This window comes from Perissodus microlepis, chromosome 12 (genome assembly GCF_051167445.1).
Source record: "Perissodus microlepis isolate ML-2025 ecotype Zambia chromosome 12, ASM5116744v1, whole genome shotgun sequence".
Lineage (NCBI taxonomy): Eukaryota > Metazoa > Chordata > Actinopteri > Cichliformes > Cichlidae > Perissodus > Perissodus microlepis.
The window spans coordinates 29902994-29927490 of NC_140472.1; the positions used below are offsets into that span (position 1 = coordinate 29902994).

Consider the following 24497-nt stretch of genomic DNA (forward strand, 5'->3'; position numbering starts at 1 on the left):
GTCATGAGTGAATAAATGTAACTAAATACACTTTGGAAAAAATAATGTGCCGTGTATGTCGTCAACTTGTCTATTTTTGTGCTCACAAAGAGCAGATTCACAGAGACATGACGGATTCATGTCATTCAGCATTACTAATTTAAGATTTATATTTATATACTTCCATAAGTTGCAACCCCAGCAGGCTCTTGCACTAGTGGTTTAGATTAAAAGCACACAAGTAAGACACTAGGCATTTACACTGAGGGGCCTTTGAGAGTACCGTTATGTATTGGCTACTTAAGCTCTTACTGACTACATCTGTTCATGCAAACATCCACTATACATCAGTGAGCATTTTAAACATTTTCGACAGACGCGTTTTAAATATTACATGAAGTAAACTTTAGAGTTTAAAACCATTTTAAACAGGCTTTCTCTGAGGACAGACATGAGGTGAAATGTCATAAAATCACGACTAAACTCTGGAAGATGATTGAGATTAAATATGACATATAAGATTTGGATCAATTTTGCAGCAGTTAGGTAAAGTCTACAGAATGTCCCATGTATAGTTACAGCAATCATGCAAAGAGTATATGACAGCAGATTAATTAGATGGTACTTACAGATAAATTCAGTAGCTCAGTTGCTTCGAGTTCGAATAACTTGGCAAGGTCATTGGTTCTCTTCAAATGATCACAGGAGTTATTAAATGGACAAATCGGAGCAGAAAACACAGGACTCCACTGAACTTCCAGGAAGATCAAGAGGATTGCTGAAGAAAAACAAAAACAAATGGAATTTGACAATGTTCTCTTAAACAAGAAACTGTAAAATTACCAAAATAATGCAACCAGATTAAACGAGTAGTATATGAGGCTTCCTGATGTAATAATGAAACTGTGTAGCATCAGTTGTATTTGTTGATCAAATGGCCTAACCATGTCAAATTTGTGTTTGTTAAATAATAATAAAAAAATATTTACCATAGTGCAGGAGAGATCTATTGAGTTTACAACCCATAGTAGCAGTACTAACTCTCATCCTCAGTGGTCCGTGATAAACCATACAAAAGAAAAACAGCAACATGCAACTTTGCTTTGGTAGGCTGGCTTAAATTGCATTTTAGGTACACCCACGTACACCCACATTCACCTCATACAAAGGAATTCCATGACAAATTTTTTTTTAACATCATTCACATTATGACATATTATTGGATCATATGATTTCACAAGAGGTGTGACAATGGTCAGATAGACCTCAGATAACTAAAATCCTCAAAATATATCAGAGCATGAAAAACATTCCATCTGCATGCGATGTGGCTTGCATTATATAGGCCAGGTTTTTAAACAGAAGTTGGATAACATGGATAACGCTCAACAATAAATCATTTGAAAGTAAACACAGGAAAAAGAAAATCCCATGTAATTAAAATAATATATTCAAACTTTGACAAAGACTCATTAGTACCCACTTCTGTTTAAAGGGGACACAAGTCAGAAAGGTAGGGAAATATTGTGTAAATAGGTTTGATAAAAAAAATTTGAATTTATGTCTTATTAAGGACATTAACTGCACCCAGTATGTGTCAAGTAAAAAGAAAATCATATTTGTCTGTTATGTTTTTCTGATATTACCTGCCCATCATAGTTTTATGTAACTTCCAACCACAAATTTCCCTTTATGACTGAAGCTTTAAGACGTCACGCAGACGCCAACCTGTCAGACAAGAATAGACTTAGCCTGCTTTAGCAGAAAAGCATGGTGCTGTGTTTGCGGCGATGTTGCTGCTGGTGTTGCTTAATAAAATCTCCTACAGAGAAAAAGAAAAACCTTAAAGAAGAGGTGGAGAAGAAGCTCAAAAGTTGTCTTAAGCAAAATTGTTATGTTTCTTTTGTCGCATTTTCTTCAACTTTTCTTACAAAAACAGTAAAGCAGGTGTATAGTTCAGTCAGTGATTAACAAAAATGATCAGAGCAAACCTGCAACAGACTCTCTCTCTCTCTTTTTTCCCCCCCTTTGCTAGGAGATCTACAGATCAGCCTTCTTTTATTTCTTAAGGATCCATTCTGGGACCTCCACTTTTTATCTTTTAAATGTCACCTTTGGACAACAATCAGTTTAATAAATATTATTGTTTATTCAAATACACACAAGCTATGCTTTGGTTTCATCTTTGGAATTTAAACTCAGCGATGAGCATTTAAACACCAAATTCCTGCAGGTAAACAAAGTCGGGATTTTTGCCCAATAGCCTGTTCAATGTTGATTTGGGTTGAACTTAAGAAAATCTTCAACAATGTGCTTTATAAGTAATTGCTCCTGTTACAGCCACAACAGGAATATCACTGATCTGAGCCCTACTGCACCTCCAGCTGGGAAGAACTTTTTAGTGTGTTGGTTTAGGTTTGTTAATACTCTTAAAATGAAAACCAAAAGAACACCACATTTCGCCTCTCAGCTGTCTCAACTGTTTCTTCAAAAAGAAACCCCCCTTCCATAAATAACTATTATCAAAGCTACTTAATACAGGCCCAGTTGCATCATGTAGGACAAATGACAGCAACATTTGTTGTCAGTACTTGTTGGAATGACTTACACCAAAGCCAACATGGAACTTATTTTGAAGAACTTTTATTAACTGAAGCAGCACAAAAAGAATTTTACTTGAAATTGTATAAAATGCATTTGTACCACTGAAAAACGATCTAAGTGATATTAGCTAGATACAAAGTTTATTGTGCAAAAAAACAAAAAAAATAAAAATAAGACATAGTGTTATTGACCTCAGGTTAAGAAATGCTGACCCATTATTTATTTATTTATTTTTTAAAAAAGGAGAAATGGTCGCCCCCTACAGAGATTGTGGTAGTTTTGACACAAGAATCAACATATTTCTTCTCAAACCAGAACAAGTGAGCTCTGTTGTCAAAACCAAAAATTCTCAGTTGCATTTTTGCATGATAATTACAAATGATTGTTTGTCACCGCGTTGCGTTTCAAGCTACACACTTCCAGTTGAGCACAAATGAAAACAGCAATACTTGCAAATGGTCTTTAAATGAAAAAAGAAGAAAAAAAAAATCCCTCACAAACAAAACAACTGTTGCTTTGACATGATATTATAATATAACACCACACTGGAAGACTAAGATGTGTGTTGAGTGTATTCTGGTCTATGCTGCAAAACAATTCTTAATAACAATTCATCTTCTGACCATACATGTCTATTATACACGCTCAAGCCCAACTTTCAGCTTGTGAAACCGAATGCTAAAGTGTGGTTGTGTCCGTTTTCAAGTGTTTGTGTACTGTGATGTGCATTTGTCAGCTTGAGGACCCCCTAAGGCTCATCCTGTGCATCCTGCCTCGACAGGTATAACAGGAGGCCTCGCATACAAACTGTGTGCACGCACCACAGAAAAGCGCTTGCGGTGTTCATGGCAAATTTGTAGTAGTTAATACTGCTGGCAATGCAGTCCTAATCTAGGCACAGAGTTAGTCTCCTTCTCTGCTGGCCTGACACCTCTAGCTGTTAGAACTGGAGCAAGAGGACATAAAGAGCCAAGATCATCAAGAACTATCAGTCCTTCAGAAATCAGCTGGTGGCTGGTTCGTTCCTCTGGTGCTGAAGCATGTCTGTCACACTGACTATGTCCTCTTCGGGGACCTAGAAAAAAAAATTTGAATACGTATTATTACATTTATTGCTTGGCAACTTAAAGAACAGCTTTATTGTGTTATAATCTTATAAAGCTGACATGATGGAAATACTGTGGTTGCTTCTGTTATCTCATTTAAAAAAAAAAAAATCTGGACTCACTTTGTACAGTGTTTTCTGCTGGGCAGGTAGTGTAACAACTGTTTTGTTACAGTTAAATTAGCCTAATATGGATGCAGACAAGGTTGATCACAGTGCTAAGAATCAACCAAAACAGTAAAGTTACAGTTCCTAATACCAAAACATTGAGCTTACACAATGATTAACTTCCATGAAATCAATTGACATTTACTGGCCCATCTACTTTAGTTAAAGATAAAATGATTGTGATAAATTCACTGAAAGGTGCTGACCTACCACCATCTCATATGCACATGTTCTTTCACACAGTCTACTGACGTACAGTGCTTTGAAAACTCCCCTTGATTAATTGTTTTTGGATATTTGTCACACTTGTTTCAGATTCAATCACATTTCAACATTATGCAAAAATAACGCAAGTAAATACAAAGTGCAGTTTTAAATGATTTCCTTTATTAGGGGATAATGCTAATAATATATAATGATAATCATGCAGGAACACAACTATCTGAAAGGCACCAGGACCTCCACTCTGAATGGCTTTGGAGCGGCCTACTAAAGTCTTAAATATGACCAGATACTTTGGCTTGACGTTAAACGGGTCACTCGTGTTCGAAAACCCTCCAGTGTGGTTGAATTAAAATGATTTTGCTCTACAGCAATGTGAAAGAGTCACTGCACCTCTTGCTGTGTTGTTTAACATGACTTTCAATCCTTTTCATCAGTGTAAAAAAAAAAAAAAAAAAAAAATTCTTAAAAAAAAAAAAAAAAAAAATGTAACGATGGCATTACCCCACTCCCCATCAAAACACCCTCTGTTTGCTCCATATAAAGGGTGCCCATTGGCAAGAAATACATCTCAACTACTACAACTGGATGACATAGCAGAAAAATATTCCAGGATTGCGATTATCTACTAATGCAAAGAATTTCTCAGAAGTGCACACGTCATTGTAACGTCACAGCAAGCGTTTTTTGTTACTTTTTTTCTCTTAAAGTTGCAAGACTTTGCTATTAACAGAACAGTGTGGTTATGGTTCACGAATAAAGATAGCACCTGATTGCAGTGACAGAACGGAAAGCAATAGTGTTCCGTGACTAAGACTTTGGTTATTACTCCCGTCATCCATACACCCATCCATGTTATATTGAAACATTGTACAAATATTTAAAAATTTATAACCCTGTTTCATACAGAGATGGGACACTGTATAAATCATACCATAAATAAGAACAGAATAAAGGGATTGTAAAGTGTCTTCTTCAAAACCCAAGAAGTTGAATCCTTCACTGCTCATATAAACACTGTGGATAAAAACATAAAGGTCACCAGGGAAGACAAAGGATAACTGTAGCTGACCTGCATTGGCTACCCATAAAATACCGCATCCAATTTAAAATACTGCTGCTTACGTTTAAAATTACCAACAACACAGCACCGAGCTACCTTAAGGAACTCCTTAAATCGTATGTTCCTGCCAGAGCATTAAGATCATCTACTCAGTTACTCTTGGTGCAGCCTAGATCTCGGCTGAAGTCTAGAGGTGACCGGGCGTTTGCCCTGGCTGCACCAGAGTTGTGGAATAACCTTCCGATTGTGATCCGGGCGTCCGATTCCATCCAATCTTTTAAATCACGGTTAAAAACCTATTTGTTTAATCTCGCCTTTCCTGCTTGTTAATGCTCGCACCTGACTCTTAAACCTACTCTATTTTTCCTTATACATATTTTTTTATGGCTTGTGCTTTTATTATGTTTTTATTTTATATTACCCCTGTGTATTAGTGGCATTGACCTGTGAGTATATTTGATACTTTGCTAAGGCCTTATAATACTAATAATAATTACTTCTCTGTCTCTTATGTTAAGCACTTTGGTATACCGCTGGTTTTTAAATGTGCTCTATAAATAAAGTTTGTTGTTGTTGTTTGCCATTCCTGGACTGTGCCGTGGGCATTGAAGGGAATGGAAATGTCAACCCTGAAGTTTACTGGAACCCCACACACACGGATCACACACTAGTTTCAAAATGAGTTTACTCGAAACCTTGGCTGATTATGACCTACACCAGTTTTCACACCTTGGCTCATGTGATCAGGTAGAGGATCATTAGGACGTCCATTGTGCCTCTGTGGGGGTGGGGGGTGGGGGGGTACACTCGCATAGTTGACCCTTTACAACTGAAGAAGCTTCTCGGATGAGAGGTGAAACTTCAAGCAACTTAAAGAAGTCCGGACACTTTTCTTTCCAAGCTCCTTAGACAACGTGTCTAAATTAAAATTAGCTCAAGATCACTGCATTTTTCTTTGCCATTCTTCAAATTTGATCCTGTGTTTGTGGGAGCTATGAGATTTATTTATTTATTTTTTACGTTTTTCTAATCCATGTATTGCAGGGGTGGGTAACTCCAGGTCCCAAAGGCCTGTGTCCGGCAGGTATTAGTCATCACCCTGGGTCAACACACCTGAATCAAATGATTAGTTCATTACCAGGCCTCTGGAGAACTTCGAGACATGTTGAGGAGGTAATTTAGCCATTTAAAATCAGCTGTCTTGGAACAAGGACACATCTAAAACCTGCAGGACAGCGGCCCTTGAAGCCTGGAGTTGCCCATCCCTGACATCCTGGTTTCCAGAACCAGATCTTGTCTGTTTTAATTGCTGTGCTGCCTAAGCACCCAAAGATTGCACCTCTTCAATACCTTTATTTTTAAGGATTTTAACTAAAATAAATAGTTGAGAACTATTTATTTCATTGGTGAATTATTCACCTATGCAGTCTTCTACAGAGTAGGGGGCCTCTCCACATCTTTAGTCTGGAAAGACTGAGTCAGTTTATGTATTTATTTTTTAAATACCCAGTCATGTTACTAACAAATTTAACTAGTTGTTTGATATTTGGCCTTTCACCATATTTCATTAAATTAAAAACAACACTTTGTTGTCACACAAGGGGCAGGGATAGCTCAGTAGGTAGAGTGGTTGCCCCATGATCGGAAGGTCGGGGGTTCAACTCCACTGAACGGCTACCCTGAGGTACCCTTGAGCAAGGTACCGTCCCTACACACTGCTCCCCGGGCGCTGCATTGGTGTATACTATTATTATTATATTATTGTACTGTTCTCAAATAAAGATTCTTAAGGTTTTCAAATCATTTCATTTACATTTTATACAAGACAGCTACTTTTTTATTTGGATTATAGCTGCAGATAAGAAGTCTAATATTGCAGTAGAGAAATGCAATATCATACGTGGTTTACCTCAGATCTCTCTACTCACTTTACAGACACCATGAGAAAAAGCATTTCTTGCCTAAATGTAGAGGGGAAACTTGGTTTTGTTGATTCACAGGCAGGTTTCTCGGAAATGGCAACAAATGAGCCAGATAAAGCTTTCTTAGTAATTTTCAAGAGAATGCAGATAACTTGCTTACCAAGCTGCCACATAGACAATTTCAATGCAACCAATTTTTGACAGGCACGATAATGTGCATATCAAAATGAATCTTTGAAGACACGTCAAATTTTGATGTGCTATCAAACCACATGGAAAGTACAGAGTTTCAGCATCATATTTGGAGTCAATTTAGCTACCATCACCTTCATCTTGGTAAGGTTCAGGTGTGTGGAGGCTAATACGGCAGACTGAGTAAGGGACAGGTAACCTTACACATTGAATTTAAAATAAACTGTGGAGGAAAGAAAAACAAACTTGCTTTGAGAGTGTGATATAGGACTTACCTCTATAAATTTCACTTAAATGTTAAATTTCCAAAAATATACTGCACAAAATATCCTTTAAGTGAGTCAACCAGTTTAAGCATGCTGAGTAATGCTTCCACGAGTGACATTTAATGTGACCAACACAGATCCGAACCTGAAGTCTTTAGACAATAAAAATGATACTGAGATATAAAACTGAGTTAAGTTTCACTTTTTTTAAGCATCCAAAGCAAAAAGTGTAGCAGCCTAGCCTATAGGGTTTGGGATCTGACCCTACAATAGTCTTTTAGGATGGAATCGTGGTCCATAGCCTGAATAACGATTCACATTATAGACTTAGTTGAATCTATATGATCACATTATTAGTAGCATATATCACTGACTGAACACAAAGTTAGTGACTTCAACTCGAAAGGCAAACATCTGCATCCTGTTTTTATGCTTAATCTTAACTCTGACAAGAAGTGATTTTGCATTTTGCTAAGTTTGTGTGGCGTATTTATCTATTAATCACAAATGTGATCTGTACGATTTATTTGCATAACCCATGACATGTCAGATTGAGACTGTTCATAATTTAAGGTGATCAAAATGCTGGACTCACCAGAGCATGGTCAAAGCTGAAGGTGCTTATGTAATAGGCAGAGATGTCACTGTCGGCGAGAGGCTGCGATATCTGGGCAACTATACCACATTCATCTATAAAACATAACGAGAGAAGGAGAATAAGTAGCACAATCATAATCAAACGAAATAAAAAATAAATAAATAATGAGGGTTCAGTTGTTTGTAAATTTAATGAGCATTTTAATTTAACAGTTTCCACATCAACTGGCAAGACTGGATATTATTTAGTATGAAACAGAAAAAACACAGTGTTGCCTGCCCATTTCATTCTCCTGTTGACAGAACAAGTTTTTGGTGACAAAGATTATGGTAAATCCAATCAATCATAAGTCTGTTAAGCATTTAAAAACCTGATAATTAAAGTGGCTTCGACCATCAGCTACGCTAATTTGGTCAGCACAGTAAAACATCCGTTTGGGGACAATTAAAGGCAGGGGGTTTTTTCCCCATAGGTATAATGTATATTATATTATATTTATCTACTACAAGTCGCTGTGAAAGTGTGATAGCATAGTAGTCTTTACTTCCACCAATCACCAAGTTCCTAATTACTTACCTGCCAAATCGGAAGTGGACTAGATCTGCGGTTGTCGAGATAAGTGAAGACGGATACAGCCAAATGCACAGACTTACCTCTTAATAACACATATGGCTGATTTTGAAACATTTGAGGAATGAGTAAAATATCGTACCGAAACCCAGCGGTTGTCCTCCTATGCGAACCATTCTCCACAGCTCCCCGGAAGAGCTGGTAAAGAGAAGATCGGCCGGAAACCTGGAGCACACAAATCAAACGCTGATTTGTTACGTCAGAAATGTAGCGGGGAAAAACATCCTGTAGAAATCACCAGATAAAATACTGCAAAAGCAGCAATGCAGTGAGCTGAGAAAACATCAAAACAACTGCTGTTCAGTTTGACATTCATTATTTTTCGGACTCAATGCGGTTAAATTGTCCACACTTGGCTTAAAACGCCTGCATTAAAATGATCAAATAGAGCAGCGTCAAACAACATAAGCTGTGTTGTGCCTGAGACATTAAGAAGACAGAAAACCTGCTATGAACTCAAAGCAGCCTTCAGTGCACTCAGTCAAGTAAGCAAACTTTTTATGTGGCACCTATTCATGTGCAGCTCAAAGTGCTTCAGACATGAAGCAACTTAAGCAACTTATAAGCCAGAATAAGACTCAGTTCGAAATGTCTGGATTCATCAAGCATGAGTTTACTTGTGGGGGTTTACTTATGTGGGGGACTGAACCATGAACTAAGCTTTGTCTCTTGCCAGAGAACGCTCTGGCTGCCACCCGAAGATTAAACAACAAAAATATACTAAAATAAGGATTTTTCTTTTTAAAGGGCTCTAAAATATATTTTGCCTTCATGATCTGTAATGAAATTATTTAGACAATTTGTAAAATGAAACCTAAAACCTCTGAACTTAATCCTAAAGACTTTGGAAAATCATAATAGATTTAACAATTCAAACACTTTATAAAGGCAGGTGGACTTAAGAGTCATGAACACATCAGCAAGCACTAATAAATGTTCACAAAGGCTCCTCAGGCAGGCCATGTTGGCAGATTTATCCAGACTGACAGTAACTAAAACTAAGGTCAATTCCTGTCTATTTTTATTTTATTTTGTCTGGCAAGTTCATAAAAGCATTTTAGTTAGTTGTAACATTTTCTTAAGTGTATTTTTATTTCAGCTAGCTAAAACGGTTTTGATTTCACTTTAGTTTTATTCAACTTTAATAACCTCGGCTCTCAAGTCCTCTGACTGTTCAGTGGCAAAAACATATGACTTAAAGATTTAATCCAGAACTTTGGAATAACTCGTGCCAGAGGACCTGAGGGGTTATACCTGTTCATACATCGTAAGCAAGAAAGTCATAGATGCCAGCAAAGAACCATGAAGTAAATTAAAATCAAGTGAGGGAAATTTAGATTGCTTACTGTCTCTGAGCCTCAGTGTCCATCACCAGTGAGATGTATCCATCGATGAGGGAGAAGGAGAAGAATTTAACACAATCCTGGCTTGGACTTGGCTGGGGGTCCTCTTTAGGACTGAAAAGGAGGAAACACATTAAACGTAACACTAGAGACAGAAAGACAGTAGCATTTTTTAAATTTTTAATAAGGACACCATAATAACAAACTGCGTCAGCCACACATTTATTACAGTTGTCAAGCACAGAGCAAAAAAGCAAGTCATAAATAAAAATGTTGGTCTTACTTTAAGAGAATTAGACGTGAAAACATGTTAAACAAAAATATGTATGCAGAATAAAAGCAGTCTTTATCAGCTTAGATTTAGTATAAAATATGCTATAAGTGTCTTCGTTTCAAGCGTGTCCTAAAATTAATAAGAATACTTTATAAATTTTCACTTTAATGGTAATCTAAACACAATCAAAGCAATGCTGCAAAGAAAAAAATGAAATAAATTCATACTACCATCAATAAAACAAAAACAACTGAACTCTACTTTGAGTCTTCTGCTGCCACCTTGTGCTTTAAAACAGGTATTGCAGTGAAGTGATTAAAAACAAAAACTAAACGTCACCTGCTGGAATAAAAGAGAACATCGATGAGTGTAGTGGCAATGGACGGCAGTGTATCGGGATCCAGGGACATGACACAAAACTGGTTCTTTGGGATCAGAACCGGGTGAACTGTAGGCTGAATGGCTGCAAGAACAAGCACAGTGTTAACCTATTTATAAGGCCGTAAAAATGGGAAGGATTGGAATGGAACTACTACAAATGGGCATTGCACACAGGTTTTTCTAATTTTTCTAGACAATAAATTGTCTTTTAAGACAAAAATCCTTTTTTCAGTGGATCTTTGTTGATCTATGGATCTACTCTGTTACTGTTCTCTATTGTTAAAAACAAAAGTTAAAAAAAATAAATAAATGTGGTAGCTTTTCAGCTTCTACGTGTATATTGACCTTCAAGCTCATTCGTATTGTACAAACTCTGTTTTTGCCTAAAATGCTGTGCATGTTTTAATAAATCACTGCACATACTTCACATTTTCCTAGCAAAATATAAGGAAATGAGGGTTAGTCAAGGCTTTTGCACAGCGCTGTATGTCCCAGTTGGTTGCTGTCTTTTCAATCATGACTTCGCTTCTCTCTGTAGCATTTTCTCTTTCTTCAGTACAGCATCGTGGCAGCACTGCTGAGTTATAAAATATCAAAGAACAGCAGTGATGCCAGCGCTGACACGGATGCATCAATAATGACTTTGCATGGGCTCACATGGCTGCCTTACATTCAAATTGAGTTGTGTAAGGTTGCACAAATGTTAGTCTGACCCAGAGGTGGAAAGAGTACTAAAATATTTTACTCAAGTAAAAGTACTATTACTTTGCTGAAATTTTACTCAAGTACAAGTAAAATTACCTGTCTAAAAATGTACTCAAGTAAAAAGTAGCTCATTTAAAATGTACTCAGAGTAAAAGTTACATAGTTACTTTTCTGTCAGCAGGAGGACAGCCGCTTCTGAGTAGTGCAAAATCTCAAAGTAGTTCTTTTTTAGTGAAAAGAAAAACTTTACAAATTAAAGTGCAGTGGCAGTTAAACTGCAAGTCTATACATGAAAATGGATAATGGTCACCAAACCAATCAACCAAACTGTCAGGTATCACAGTGTTTTCAATACAAAACCATGTCATTCTTTCACATGAGAATGTGTTCTAAACTGTCAAATAAGAGAACAAGTCCTGAACTGAACGGCAGCTGCTTTAAAAATGTTTTTTAATTTTTTAAACTTGGCCCTGCCCTACTGTACCTCTAGAATAAAGTTCCTTTGTATCCATCCTAGAGTGTTACTCTCTGAACTTCCTGTTAATTTTAAGGAGCAGTTGATTTTCAAAGTTAGTAGAGTTCATCCTTGCTCACTTTGCAGTGAACAGTAGTCCAGCACAGCTAAAGAGACGCTCGAAGGCAGCTGAGGCAGGCAGGCAGTGTTAAGTTTGAGAGAAAGTTTTTTGACGTCCCTAATAAGACATCAATGCATTACATAGCTACCGCTGGTAAATTATACCAATATACCTCGTGTTTTTTTTTTTTATTGGACAGTAACAGGCTAGTTAACGGGAGGTTGCAAGTGCTAATTAACAAGTAACAGAAGTCAGCTGTCTTTGACTAATCTAAGGTAAGTGAGCGCTCTGTTATTCTTTTGCCTGCAGTGTGAACATATGTGGGTTAAGTAAGAAAGTAGCCGCTTCTGTCTTTAATTTAACTATTTTTTTAAAATAAATTATTATTATTAACAAACAGGAAAAACGTAGGTAAACACATTTTCTTTTAGCAATTTACCAACCCAGTAAAAAAAATGTAAGTTGCGTGGACAACAACGTGCCCGATTACAGCAAGTTGCTAGTACCAACCAACGTTATCTGTGTTCTTCACAGATGTCTTAACTTAATGTGATTAATTTGAACACAGCCTTTTTGCTACCATAACGGTACGAGTTGTATTTAACTTACCTCTACATGCTTGCGCAGGTTTGATGTGGAATTTTTAAAAGCTGCTAACTCGGTCTCTCTGGGCAAACACAGCTTACACTGCATAATAAAGCTGTTGCCTTTCTTGCACTTGAAGCCGAAATGGTCCCTTAAATACGGCCAGGGGTTCACATCGGTTTCTTCGAATTCAGGGTCAGCAGAATTCGACGGGGCTTCTTTTTTCGCTGGATCCGTAACACCGATGTCAGACTCCATCTTTAACGTGACCTTAGCGCCAATTTGTTCTACTACCCATCATTCCCAGCAGTATTTCCGAAGCGCAATGTTTTTTATTTTTATTTTAATTTACTCAGTAACGGGTGTGATTGAAAACGTAGCGAACTACAATACTTTTTAAAAAATATACTTAAGTAAAAGTAAAATTACAGACTTGAAAAATGACTTTAAAAAGTACAAATACACAAAAAAACTACTCAATTACAGTAACGCAAGTAAATGTAATTCGTTACTTTCCACCTCTGGTCTGACCTTAGTCGAGAGAATGCAAGACCGCTCACAGCAGAAGCTGCTACAATATTTGCAGTGTACTCACTACTGCATGTGTTAGACTTTTCTAAAATAAGATGCTTGTGGAATGAAAAAAACAACTGCTTTTAAGTACTTTTCCATAGATAAAATCATTCTTCAGTTGTCGTTTAATGATTTGTGACCTGGACTGTAAAACAGTCACCTGATGACACCGGCCTTAATGAAGGTGGTGCTCTGGCATTTTAATGTCCGTACTTCCTCTGAGACAAATTGGATCAATGAATAAATCCATACTAAATAGCCCTGTGACCTGTACCTTCTCTGCCGTTCTTGTGGAGGCCGTTGGAAACATCCTGACAATGCACAGGAACAGACTCTCCTCCCTCCTCCTTATAGATATTGAACTCCTCCTCTAGTGTGCTGATGACCACAGACAGGTCTTTCTCTTTCACCTACACAACAAAGAAATTGTTGAAAATAAACATCACTAGTAAGACAGCTTATCGATTAAATATATGCAACACCTCCTCCATAAGCATTTCATTTATGTCTATAATGTCATGCTGTTTCAGGATACTACACTCGCTCACTTTAAGGAAATACCTGAGCTCAAGCAGCATGTGAGACATTAATATACTTGCTGACACAAACATCTGTCAAGGTGTTATGTATTTGTGCCCACTTCACACTTTTCACATCTAATATGTAACTTTTTAGTGTCCTCAGCACTGTTGAGGATTAATTCCTTAACTGCCGAATTGGTGAATGGACAAAATGCAAACACAGGCTTCTTTTATCTGGCAAAACTCAGTAGTAGCAAAAGGTTTCAGTGCATAATTGCAGGATGACTTTTTTTTAAAAATGCATTTAAAATTGCATTTAGAATATAAAAAATTTATCCAAATTATACAACCGTGAATAGTTTAGAGCGGCTAATTAAACAAGATGTGGAAGCTAATAAGACTGGAGTGTAATCAAGCAGAATAAAAATGGATAAAAAAATGTTTGCAGATTTAAATAGATGGTGCTTACCAGGATAAAGTCAGTCTGATAAGTGGAGAGCATGAAAACAGAGACATGCTGCTGGGCAAGGGGTGCAATGACCGACTTGGCAATCTTAGTCACGCCAACAGCCTGAGAGCTGCTGGAGGCACTGCCATTAGAGACCACGTTGAGTGGCAGCCAGATGGCGCTCTCTACCTGGAGGTGCTCAGAGGGCCGCAGCTCTAAGGGTACAAATAAGAGTAAAGATGATTGGTAAGCAAAAAACAAAAAGGATGCATAGATTAAAAAAGAAAACAAAAAAGGCTAATATTAATTGAATACCCTTGGCTAGTGTTTATTTCAATGTCCAGCAGGACCCAACTACATATTAATACTGTTAAAATGCTGCTGATGTACTACTCAGGCTGTGAAAATGTTGCATGTTTCAGTATTCCCTTCATGGCGAGTCTGGGGGGGGTTCTGTAGATTGAGAAATCAGATTGAGAAATGGTCAGGATGAACTGATAGGATGCAGTGTTGGAACTTTTAAGCAGAGATATTTCAAAACTCAGGACTGCCTTGGTGCCATAGATTTTAATAATTCACTTTTTAAGAAAATCTGTCCTACTTTTGTGGAAGTGCTTTGACTTAAGAGGCCTAGATGCTGTTTAAAAATTGCCAACATGGTGGCTTCCATTTACATTTGTTGCCATGTTTTTGTTTTACCAAAAAAAAAAAGAAAAAAAAAAAGAAAAGAACTTATCTATAAGAAAATAATAATGATGCCACTGTCACACTAATAGGAAACCAAGCAAATTTTCTCATAAAGCTCAATCTGCAAAAAAGTGCAAAACTTTCAGAAGTTGCAGCTGGCAGCATAGCCGTTGAAAACACACTGAGCGTACATGTTGTGTAAATATTTTACATTTGATAAATATTCAAAATTCGAATAGAGCAACCGCACAGCTTCTCAGAGGATCAGTCATGAGTTCCACAAACAGTAGCAGTTTAATCTACTTTAGGATCAAGTGCAGCAAAGTGGATTCTTAAAATGTTGCTGCTGTTGATGTATCTGTATCTTTGTGAGGCTGCAAACGAGGCGGTGTTAAAAAATTACTTCCTGTTGCTTTTGCTGCTCTGTACACTGAACCCACACTTTCTCTCTCCCACCTGCTCTCTCTTCCTTTGCCACAGAGACCTAACATGTCCCCGCTATTTACACCGCAAACGGCCAGCAGTGAAATAAGATGTGAGCACCACTACAGCAAGTGCTTGATCATAGAGTGGGACTTGCTACCAGTGCTTTTATGGGGCAAAGCTAAAATAGATGATCCCTCGCAACGCATGTCTGTAATTTAACTCTCTGGATCAAAATGGAAAGGTGGTATATATTGTCCTGAAATAAGACCCAAGTGGACACTGACTGGTAGTGGCAACCACTGGGGCTAATGTGGAAGTGCCGAAAACTGTAGTAGCCACTTGAGGCGGGGCCCACACAATTTTTACAGCCCAAAAGTTTTACTCTCTAAAGCTACTTTTGCAATTATGCAATTATATCAAAATTAATATGGCTTGCCGTATGATCAGCTGTCTAACAGACAATCTAATAAGTGTTTGCTCCAGTGGAAAACTGTATTTCCTTTCATTTGTATGTTACTTAATGCTAAAAAGCAGGCATCTGTTTGCGCAACGCACCCATCCAGGCTTACTAGCTCATAAGGAATTCATCCTGTTGTTCAAATATGATTACAACCCCCTGCAAAAAACAAAAAGAAGGTGGAGGCGATTATGCAAAGGGATTCAACAGTGAGAATAAAAAAACAAAACAAAAACAACAACAACAAAAAAAAGCCCACCTTCAACCATCTTTTATATACAGTCTAGATTTTTCACAAATTCACACTACTCCTGAAATTTTCTCAACATTATCACAATGAGCTTTATGCAAGATCACATATATCCAATGCAGTTCGATCATACGCTACGTAGTCTTTACTTTCAGTCCATGCAACGTTCTGCCCACGTAATAGCAACATTAAATGTCAGAAGAATTCACAGCAACTCTGTGGGCACGCCTTACCCAGGCAGCACTCTTACATAAACCTGCTTTGTGACAAAAAGCAACTGAATACAATGTCTTGACTGCCCAGAGTTCAAGACATTGAACTCTGTGCAATAACAGCTTAGGCAGAGATACTCAGGTTACAAGTTTGGGAATTGCATGTTGTAACTTTTCATCTTTTATGCCAAACCCTTCATAAACTATTTATAAACATTTAAAAAACAAAAACACATCCATGAATACTTTTCGAAATGCACGTTGATTTGAACTTCGGGAAACCTTCACAACGTAAAACATAATTAAATGTTGTCTACCTCCTGCAGTGAATATTCCCCTTTCTGTTTCTTTATACCCTTCAAAAGAAGCAATGTTCTGGTCGCCATAATTTGTCACAGGAAGCCCCTTGCGGCTTCACTACACCAGCTTTAACCTCTTAAAATAGGTTTTCCGTCAGAAGGAGAGCAAGAGAGGAGAGTAATGGAGAACCCCGAGGCAGTACATGCCTTTAACAACTACATTTGTGTTAAAGGACGAGACAAAAATGGCAGCAAAAGCACTGGATGGGATCAGAAAGTTGTTTTTTCCAAATGAACTTCAACAATGTTGCGATAATCGGGTCCAGGCATTGTCTAAAGTTGGATTTTCTCACAAATAGAACACAATGGGAGATTTTGTTTTCACTACTTGAAACACTTCACATGGTTTAGCTGAGAGGTGGTGCCTAGGTAGAGCATGTAAGAGGCAGGACACATGACGTCCATTCGCTTGCACTGAACTCTCTGGACAACTGGTCTATTCACAGATTCACACGGGCTCTTTTTGACATTACAAAGACTTTGTACCAGGGAGATGGCAGCAGGTGCTGTCACACACACCTTCTCTGCGTGGTGTCTGGAAAAGTTCAGTGCTGCGTTTCCTTTTTTAATTGCTCTAACAATTTATTTTACACAAGATTCTACTTCTTCTACAAAGTTCAGCAAAATAAACTGAACTTTTTTTCCCCCGCAAAGTCACATTAGACCACTGTAGGTTATGTGGTGCTGTGTATTTCATCATCAGATGGTAAGTGTGAGGCTCTGTGCAGGCATCTAGGCAAACCAAACGACGACTCGTCCATGGACTACCTGTCTGTGTATGCAACAGATTATACTCCTCGATTAGATGAACTGCACAAAGACAACAGCCTTATGTGGTGGAGTGGTTAGCACTGTCGCCTCACATCAAGAAAGTCTCTGGTTTGAACCCTGGCTGGGTTCCTTTGTGGGTTTTCCTCTGGGTACTCCTGCTTCCTTCCACATCCTAAAGACATGCATGTAAGGTTCACTGGTAAATCTAAATTGGCCGTGGCTGTCGGGTTGATAAAGTGCTTAAAGTGAGTAGAATAAAGTGCTATATGAATGTATTGTTAAGATGTGGCAGGGAGTTTAAAGCACTTTAGTGATGCTTTATACTGTCAGTCCTTCTTTCATTCACTGATATCAGTGATAAATTAGATCATCTCCTGTGAAACTGGAAGTACGGCAAAGTTGCATAAGCTCTTTGGGAGGGCATGAAAAACACTTTTTTTGCTCGATTGACATCATTTAAGTTTACAAGACTTGTTTTCTTCTCATTGTATCTCCACAGTTTTAAGTCTACAACCATTCTACCGCGTGATATCTGTGAGGCTGAACAAGAAAGGAAGGAAGCAACATTAGACCGCTAAAACAACACAGCCCTATGTTGTGGACCAATTCAAGAATACATACTAATTCCAAATCGTGTTTTTACTGGAATCAGCAGTAGCTTCCTTACATTGTTTATCAGACCGTGTCTGTGCGTTTTGCCTCTTTTTCTCCTAAATTTTTACATTATTGGTAGATTATTTTTCTTCTGATAAGGCGGGCTGACAAACAGATATGCTACAAAGATTAGACATAGCACACATTTATCGATATCTGCACACAGTGTTCAGTTGGTACTAAAATGTGGAAACATAACCCCCTGCCAAATAGAAATGCAAATGAACAAGGGTATTATACCTTTGAATCCTTCCTCGTCAAGGACAACTGTGTAGTTCTCTGGAGTCTCAGTCAGACTAAAGAACTTGCATCTGAAACAGGAGAGGAGGCACAAAATTAGAAAAAATGAAAAGTAGGAGATGAGAAGAGGGGAAAGAGAAACAGGAAAAAAGGCCATGTTATTCATTTGCAACCAACAAAAGGAGGTTCAATATATTCCTTTAACAAGTAAATGGAATTTTTCACCAATATGTACATGGGGTTCAGGACCGGATGTCCTTTAATTATCACAAGCCTAAAGGTCTATATTATGCTTCTATCACTCCATTGTCTATAGCAAATGGAGGGGAAACATACCAAACTGGGGCACTGCTTTGGCTGACAAACGCTCCTTTCAAATAATGTCTGGGCAGCACAGTTTAAAAGGAGATATGTGAGCTTAAAAGTCACTAGATTGTTTATACACATCTATAATTAAATTTGTTTTTCAAAACTGGATGAACCATGGGCAACAGTTTACATCTTTATGGTCTTCTTGAAGCTTGTTTTAAAAAAAAGTGTCAGTTTCATTAAATGTTTGAAAACGGTGTCGTTTTGCCTGCTGATACAGCCCAACAGGGTTAACAATTTATGAAGAAAAGAGCAGCTGGTATGAAACAAGACAGAACATTGATGACAATTTAAGTAATCTCTTCACCAAGCTTTGAGCTATTTGTTGTAAAAAGGCAGACTCAGTGGCTCATGTTCAGTCCTACTGAATGGTGTCTCTGTGAAAAAAAAACACTAGGCCAATAGGATTTTGTGTGGTTTGACAGAGGAAAAAAACCTCAACAATCTGGTACGTTCTCAAAGAACAAACAAGTAAAGAATTCAAAGGGAAGCAGAACTGATCTGTGCATAACTCTTTCTATTGTCTACTTAAACATTAATATGAACTTTGACAAAACAAAGCAGGGTTTAGTTTTTCACTGGCCAGGCTAGACTTAAGATTTGCACTTCTTTAAAAAGAAAAACAGCCACAGTTCACACTTGTGATGTGTTGAGTTTAAACTGTTGTCATTTTGTTTCATATCTGGTGCCATTCTGGACTGGAGGGCTTCTAACACTTACAATCAAACATTTCTGAAGTCAAGCTTGACTTGGGGTGGAAACACAGGTAGCCTGGCTCTGTCCTTCAAAGCTCAGCTGATGATGTTTGTCTCACAGAATGTAATGTGATAGTAAACACTGTCTTCTAGGCTGCTATAGATAAACTTGAAACTTCATACTGAAGAGCCAAATCTTGGCATATATATTTACCAACCATTTTATTAGGTACACCTTTTCAATTGCTAATCAACACAAATGTCTAATTAGCCAATAATTTGGTAGTAAGTGTATGCATTTAGCAATGTCATCAAGTTCAAACAGAGCATAAGATTGGTGATTTATGGGATTTTAAATGTGAATATTTCAGAAACTGCTGATCTACAGGAATTTTCCCACAACGCTCTCTCCCAGAAAAAAAAAAAAAAAGAAAATATCAAGCGAGTGTAGTTCTTTGGATGAATAATGCCATAATTTGGTGTAAACAACATGAAAGCATGGATTCATCCTGCCTTTTATCAACAATTCAGGCTCATGATGTTGGTGTAATGGTGTGGAGAGTGTTTTCTTGGCACCCTTTGGGCCCCTCTACTACCAACTGAACATCATTTAAAAACCACAGCCTACCTAAATATTGTTGCTCATCATGTCCATCCTTCTATGACCACCAAAGCTCAAATAATTTCAGACTCGTTTCTTGAAAACTGAGGTCACTGTGCTCAAATGGCCTCCACGTTCACCAGATCTCAATGCAACAGAGTGCTCTGGAATGTGGTAGAACAGGAAGTTCACATCATGGATGTACAGCTAGCAAATCTGCAGCAACTGTATGATGTTATCATGTCACAATATGGACAGAAATCTCTGAGGAATGCTTCCAGCAGTTCTGAAGGCAAAAGGGACAAAGAGGTATACCCAATGAAGTGCCCTATGAGTATACAAAGCAACAAAGGATTAGGGGTTGATATTTCTGGAATTTCATTAAACACCAATATTATTACTGATTCTTCTTCATAAGTCAATATTTGGTCCCTATTTAATGTCCTGTGTTGAAAAAACAAAAACAAAACAACAAAAGCAAATGGCAGACCAAAGCAACTGATCAATGACCTAAAAACCAAAAACTTCAGGTGTGCAAATTCCACTGCCACAGGTCAGATGTCATTATTTTGTGCTCCTCTGCAAGTGTCAGAAAAGCAGCACTGAAAGGATTTGATAAGCTTGAAAGCATATGATTTAGATGGCCTGGCAATTATGGAACCAGATTTTAGCTAGAACTAGTTAATACTTATACCCTTGAGAGGAGATATCTGCTAATAACTGGTGGATTAACAATGGGGGATAATAAATGTTTTGCCAGAAAGAAGTCAGGCTATAGCAGGGGCCTCATTAGCGAGTGTTTTTATTTTTAGTGATGGAGAACCTAAAAGCAGTTTCTAAATCGAAGATCTCTTTGTTTCATTTGAAACCCTAACAAGGAAGTGCGATATTCCTGTATTCTTACAATGTCGCTGAAGATACATTCCTCTTCCTCTGCTTATCAGTCAGCTTAGACTACTACAGCCAAAACCTGAGAGAGACAGTCTAACTCCTGAGTCAGCAAAAAGTAATCCCTGGCATGAAATGGGACAATCACGCCACATAGACAAAGAGAGAGGCAGAGAGAATGCTGTTAACAGTAACTACCGGCTTTGCTAGCAAGCTCAGCCAGCCAATTGTGTTACAATACATCTCTCATTTCCTGTTGACCCCTCACCTTCCCTAGCAAGCAGTTTCCTGCAGCTAGTGTATGTCAAGCAGCTTTCCTGCAAGTAAAAACGGCAACGTTTAGTGCACAAATGAATGTGCTGTGTCGTTTGGAGCAGAGGGTGAAGACTGACTTTGTACATCCAAGTAAGCCACAGCTCAGCAACATTCTGACAGTTTGAGGGAACGATCTGTGAAACAAGTGTGCATATTTGGTTTCCTGTTTGCAAAGTACATGCAAGACAGATGTTTCACCTATACATCTATGCAATATAATGCACTAAGAAGAAAGCTGGAAAACCATTTGCACTGCATTGTTTTTGCGGTCACATGAAGACTGCAGAACTGCAGTCAGTACAGCCAAGGACCTCTTATGAAGTCAAAAGGAAGATCCAATTTGACGTCTACTGTTGTAGAAAAAGTAAGAAGTATATTTTCTTTCAGCTTCCTTCAAAGAATAAATCTACTCAACAAAAAGAGTTATTGCTGTTCATAACTTGGTGGACACCAGTGGCACAGATGCATTTGCAGGCTTGCCACTGTAGATTCAGGCAAAGAATCTACAGTGGCAAAGCAAAGTCAGTGCCCCAAACATGTTTTGTACAGCATCCAGTAACATGGGTCGGAAAAATAAGCTTCTGTTGAAGTAGAAGGAACACTGAGAGAAGGAGATGAAAATAACTAGAAGAGATGAGGAAGCAACGGGTAGCGAGGGAGCGTCCAAGTGGGGAAGATGAAAACCAAGCACACAAGAGGTTGGACTTTGATCCAGCTGCACAAAACAACGGGTGGTAGCAGCACTTAGGGAGTGAGGGCTGGTGACGGCACTGGGCCTGCAACTGATGCTCCAGCTGAGAAAACATGATAAGCACACAGAAAACTGATGCTCAAGGGCGAGGAATGAGCCTCAAGCGACTCAAGTCCTATGATCACAGCACGACAAGTTGTCTACTACCTTAGCAACTTATGAAAACAAGATTCTTAGTTTTCTCTCGGGCTTCCTCCCCCCCCGTTTCATAAAGGCGGGTGGGTACGGGGTGTGGGAAGTCCTCTGTAAACAGGAGGAGTGGGAGCCCCAACCTTGACAGATCACTGAAGCAGACAAGTGGAAAACTCCCAACCGGGTTTCTGGCTCGGCTGAAGTATTGTTCCAACCCATGCTCTTGTTAGTTAGCCGCCAAAGAGAAGAAAGGAGGACTGTGTGGAGCCTACGGGGCTACATCCACAATTCAGGAAGAACAATATATTGAGCTGATGCTGAGTTTTGTTTATTACTCTACCTACAAAGTGTAAACAACTACTAAAGACAAAACCAGAATACTAATAAGACTAGAATGGCTTAGAAGCCCAAGGTGCACATTTTTTCAGCCATTCTAGGAGAATTCACTGATAACTTAGATATTTTATATTCTGCAAAACAGAGTATTTGACATTTATGTTTAAGTTGGTAATGACACTGACATTTACAGAGTAATATTGTAGCTAATAGTGCAAACTTTATTCCATCATATGAATATTTCTTTGTAGACAAGGCAAAAGTGTTCCTTTCGCTACTTTTAGCCTCTGCACTATAGGCATAGTAAGTTCCAGCGCTAATGGACGCTGAAGAAAAATCCACTATGCCACATGTGATTACCTCCTTAAAATTCTGCTCAGAGCTGCGTTCAAATCGCTTTGCGCAGGGAGTTGTTCACAAATGAATAGCAGAGGCCTGAAAAAGGGAGATGGCTAAAAGTGTCCCGGAGCAATCAGGCTTGTTTTTGCTCCCTGATTGAAATCAAGCAACTAAAAACAAACTTCACCACCACTCCCCATTCCGCATCACCTAGTATTTGACCAAAAGGTGGAAAAAATAAAAAAAATCCCTCTTGCTCATGGAAAAAGAAACAGGAAAAACAATGGTGACATAACTCCAAAGCATGATCAAAATGCCCTTTCTGGTTTATTCAGTGCTTCGCCTACTTTTTAAACATATACTGAATGCTTCACTAAACCTGTTCAAAAAATGTTTATACCTCTCAAGTGAGTTTTTAAAAGTAACTATATATTTATATGGATTTTCTTGTTAACCGGTTGCCCAATGCCTTCCTCACACAAATCCCACACATCTATGATTATTCACAGAGACATGTTATTTACTTTCTACAGTACTATAGAATAAGTCATCATGACACAGTGTGTCTAGTTTGAACATGTCAAACTTATTAAATTACCCAATACTCAACCGAGTACTGATGAAATCAATCGAGCATGTACAGAGATGAATTTGACATATGGATTTATGTTAGATGTAACTTCTCTATGGTCTTGTAAGAATGCACTTTTACTGCCCATCTGCCCCAAATAATGAAAAAGTTGCCCTCTTTTTAAGAGGAAGCCAAAATAAGGTACATCATAAGAACCTTTCAGAGTATGGTGTGATATACAGATTTCAGAATCCAGAAAGGCGATGACATAAGGAAGCGCTTTCTAGACAGTCGTTTACAGGTTCTTTGTTACTCAACACGAGAGCTGCAGCTGAACCCCGCACGGCCTATATCATGGTGGTCTGAAGACAGATGCCGATCTCTTCTTTTGGTCATTTATACGTGGGCCAGCCGCAAGAATAAACAATTGCATAACAATGGAGGGATATCCAGGGATTAGCAGAAAAATGGTACTAATGCCTGGGTGAGATCAGAAAAATTTGCAGACTGAACGTTGGTTTCGAGCGCAGGATGTCATGTATTAAGTTTGTTTCGGAGAGACGGGATCCAACCAAAATACACAACGGTACTGCACGCTTCTGAAGTAGTTTGATTAAAGCTGATTTTGTGCTCACTGGAAGAATCGCGTATTAAAGGTATGCAGGGCACAAAAATTCAGTTTAAATGCTGCAGATTTTTGTGCAAATGCAACTATAAAACAGAATGTCTAAAAACAAAAGCTACTGCAATTCTTTGCATCTACATGCACTGTTGTGAATGATTCATGGAGGCAAAGCATGTGCAGGCAAATCGCCCAGTAATAGCTCGGCCACCCAGTGAATGAAGAGGCGCTGTAGGTTATCTCATATATCCGTACTGGATTACCAAAGCTGATTCGTAAAGCAAAGCGACATGACCATCTGGCCCGATCAATGAATCTCCTTACCGTGTCCTGTTCCGGAGAAATATCAGCTTTATCAGTGGGTGTGTGAAATTCACCAGACCATTCTTGGATATACTGGTGACCCTCAGCCTGTGGTCCAATATGTGCAGGTCCATATTTCTGGTTGCGAGCAGTTCCTCTCCACTGCTCTGTTTCTGCATGCGGCGGAGAAGACGCCTTCCTAGCTGGATGATATCATTCAAATGTTAAAGAGACATAGGTCATGAGTATTTCCGCCGACTAAAAAACCCACGTCACGCTGGTGCTTCTCTCAGAAAAGAGAAAAACATGCGACGCAACCAGACGCCAGCCCCGCTTAACTACTGTATATTCAAATAAAGGGACAG

At 38.4% G+C, this 24497-nt stretch overlaps 1 protein-coding gene across 1 annotated transcript; it reads right to left on the bottom strand.

Moving 5' to 3' along the window:
• Positions 1-2606: 2606 nt before the first annotated feature.
• On the bottom strand, positions 2607-24497 carry castor1 (cytosolic arginine sensor for mTORC1 subunit 1). Its single transcript, XM_084946998.1, has 9 exons — positions 24154-24497; positions 18211-18281; positions 14176-14369; positions 13460-13595; positions 10706-10829; positions 10096-10206; positions 8832-8914; positions 8117-8211; positions 2607-3658 (listed from the first exon to the last, which is right to left on the bottom strand). The coding sequence occupies exons 1-9, from the start codon at positions 24309-24311 to the stop codon at positions 3587-3589; spliced, it is 1044 nt and encodes a 347-aa protein (XP_084803124.1). The 5' UTR covers positions 24312-24497; the 3' UTR covers positions 2607-3586.

Excerpts from the sequence above, each read along its gene's own strand:
- castor1 (XM_084946998.1), bottom strand. The coding sequence starts at position 24,311 with ATGCAGAAACAGAGCAGTGGAGAGGAACTGCTCGCAACCAGAAATATG. Across the intron at positions 18,282-24,153 it reads TTTCTCCGGAACAGGACACG|ATGCAAGTTCTTTAGTCTGA; the intron begins GTAAGGAGATTC and ends CTCCTGTTTCAG. Across the intron at positions 8,212-8,831 it reads AGGACAACCGCTGGGTTTCG|ATGAATGTGGTATAGTTGCC; the intron begins GTACGATATTTT and ends TATGTTTTATAG.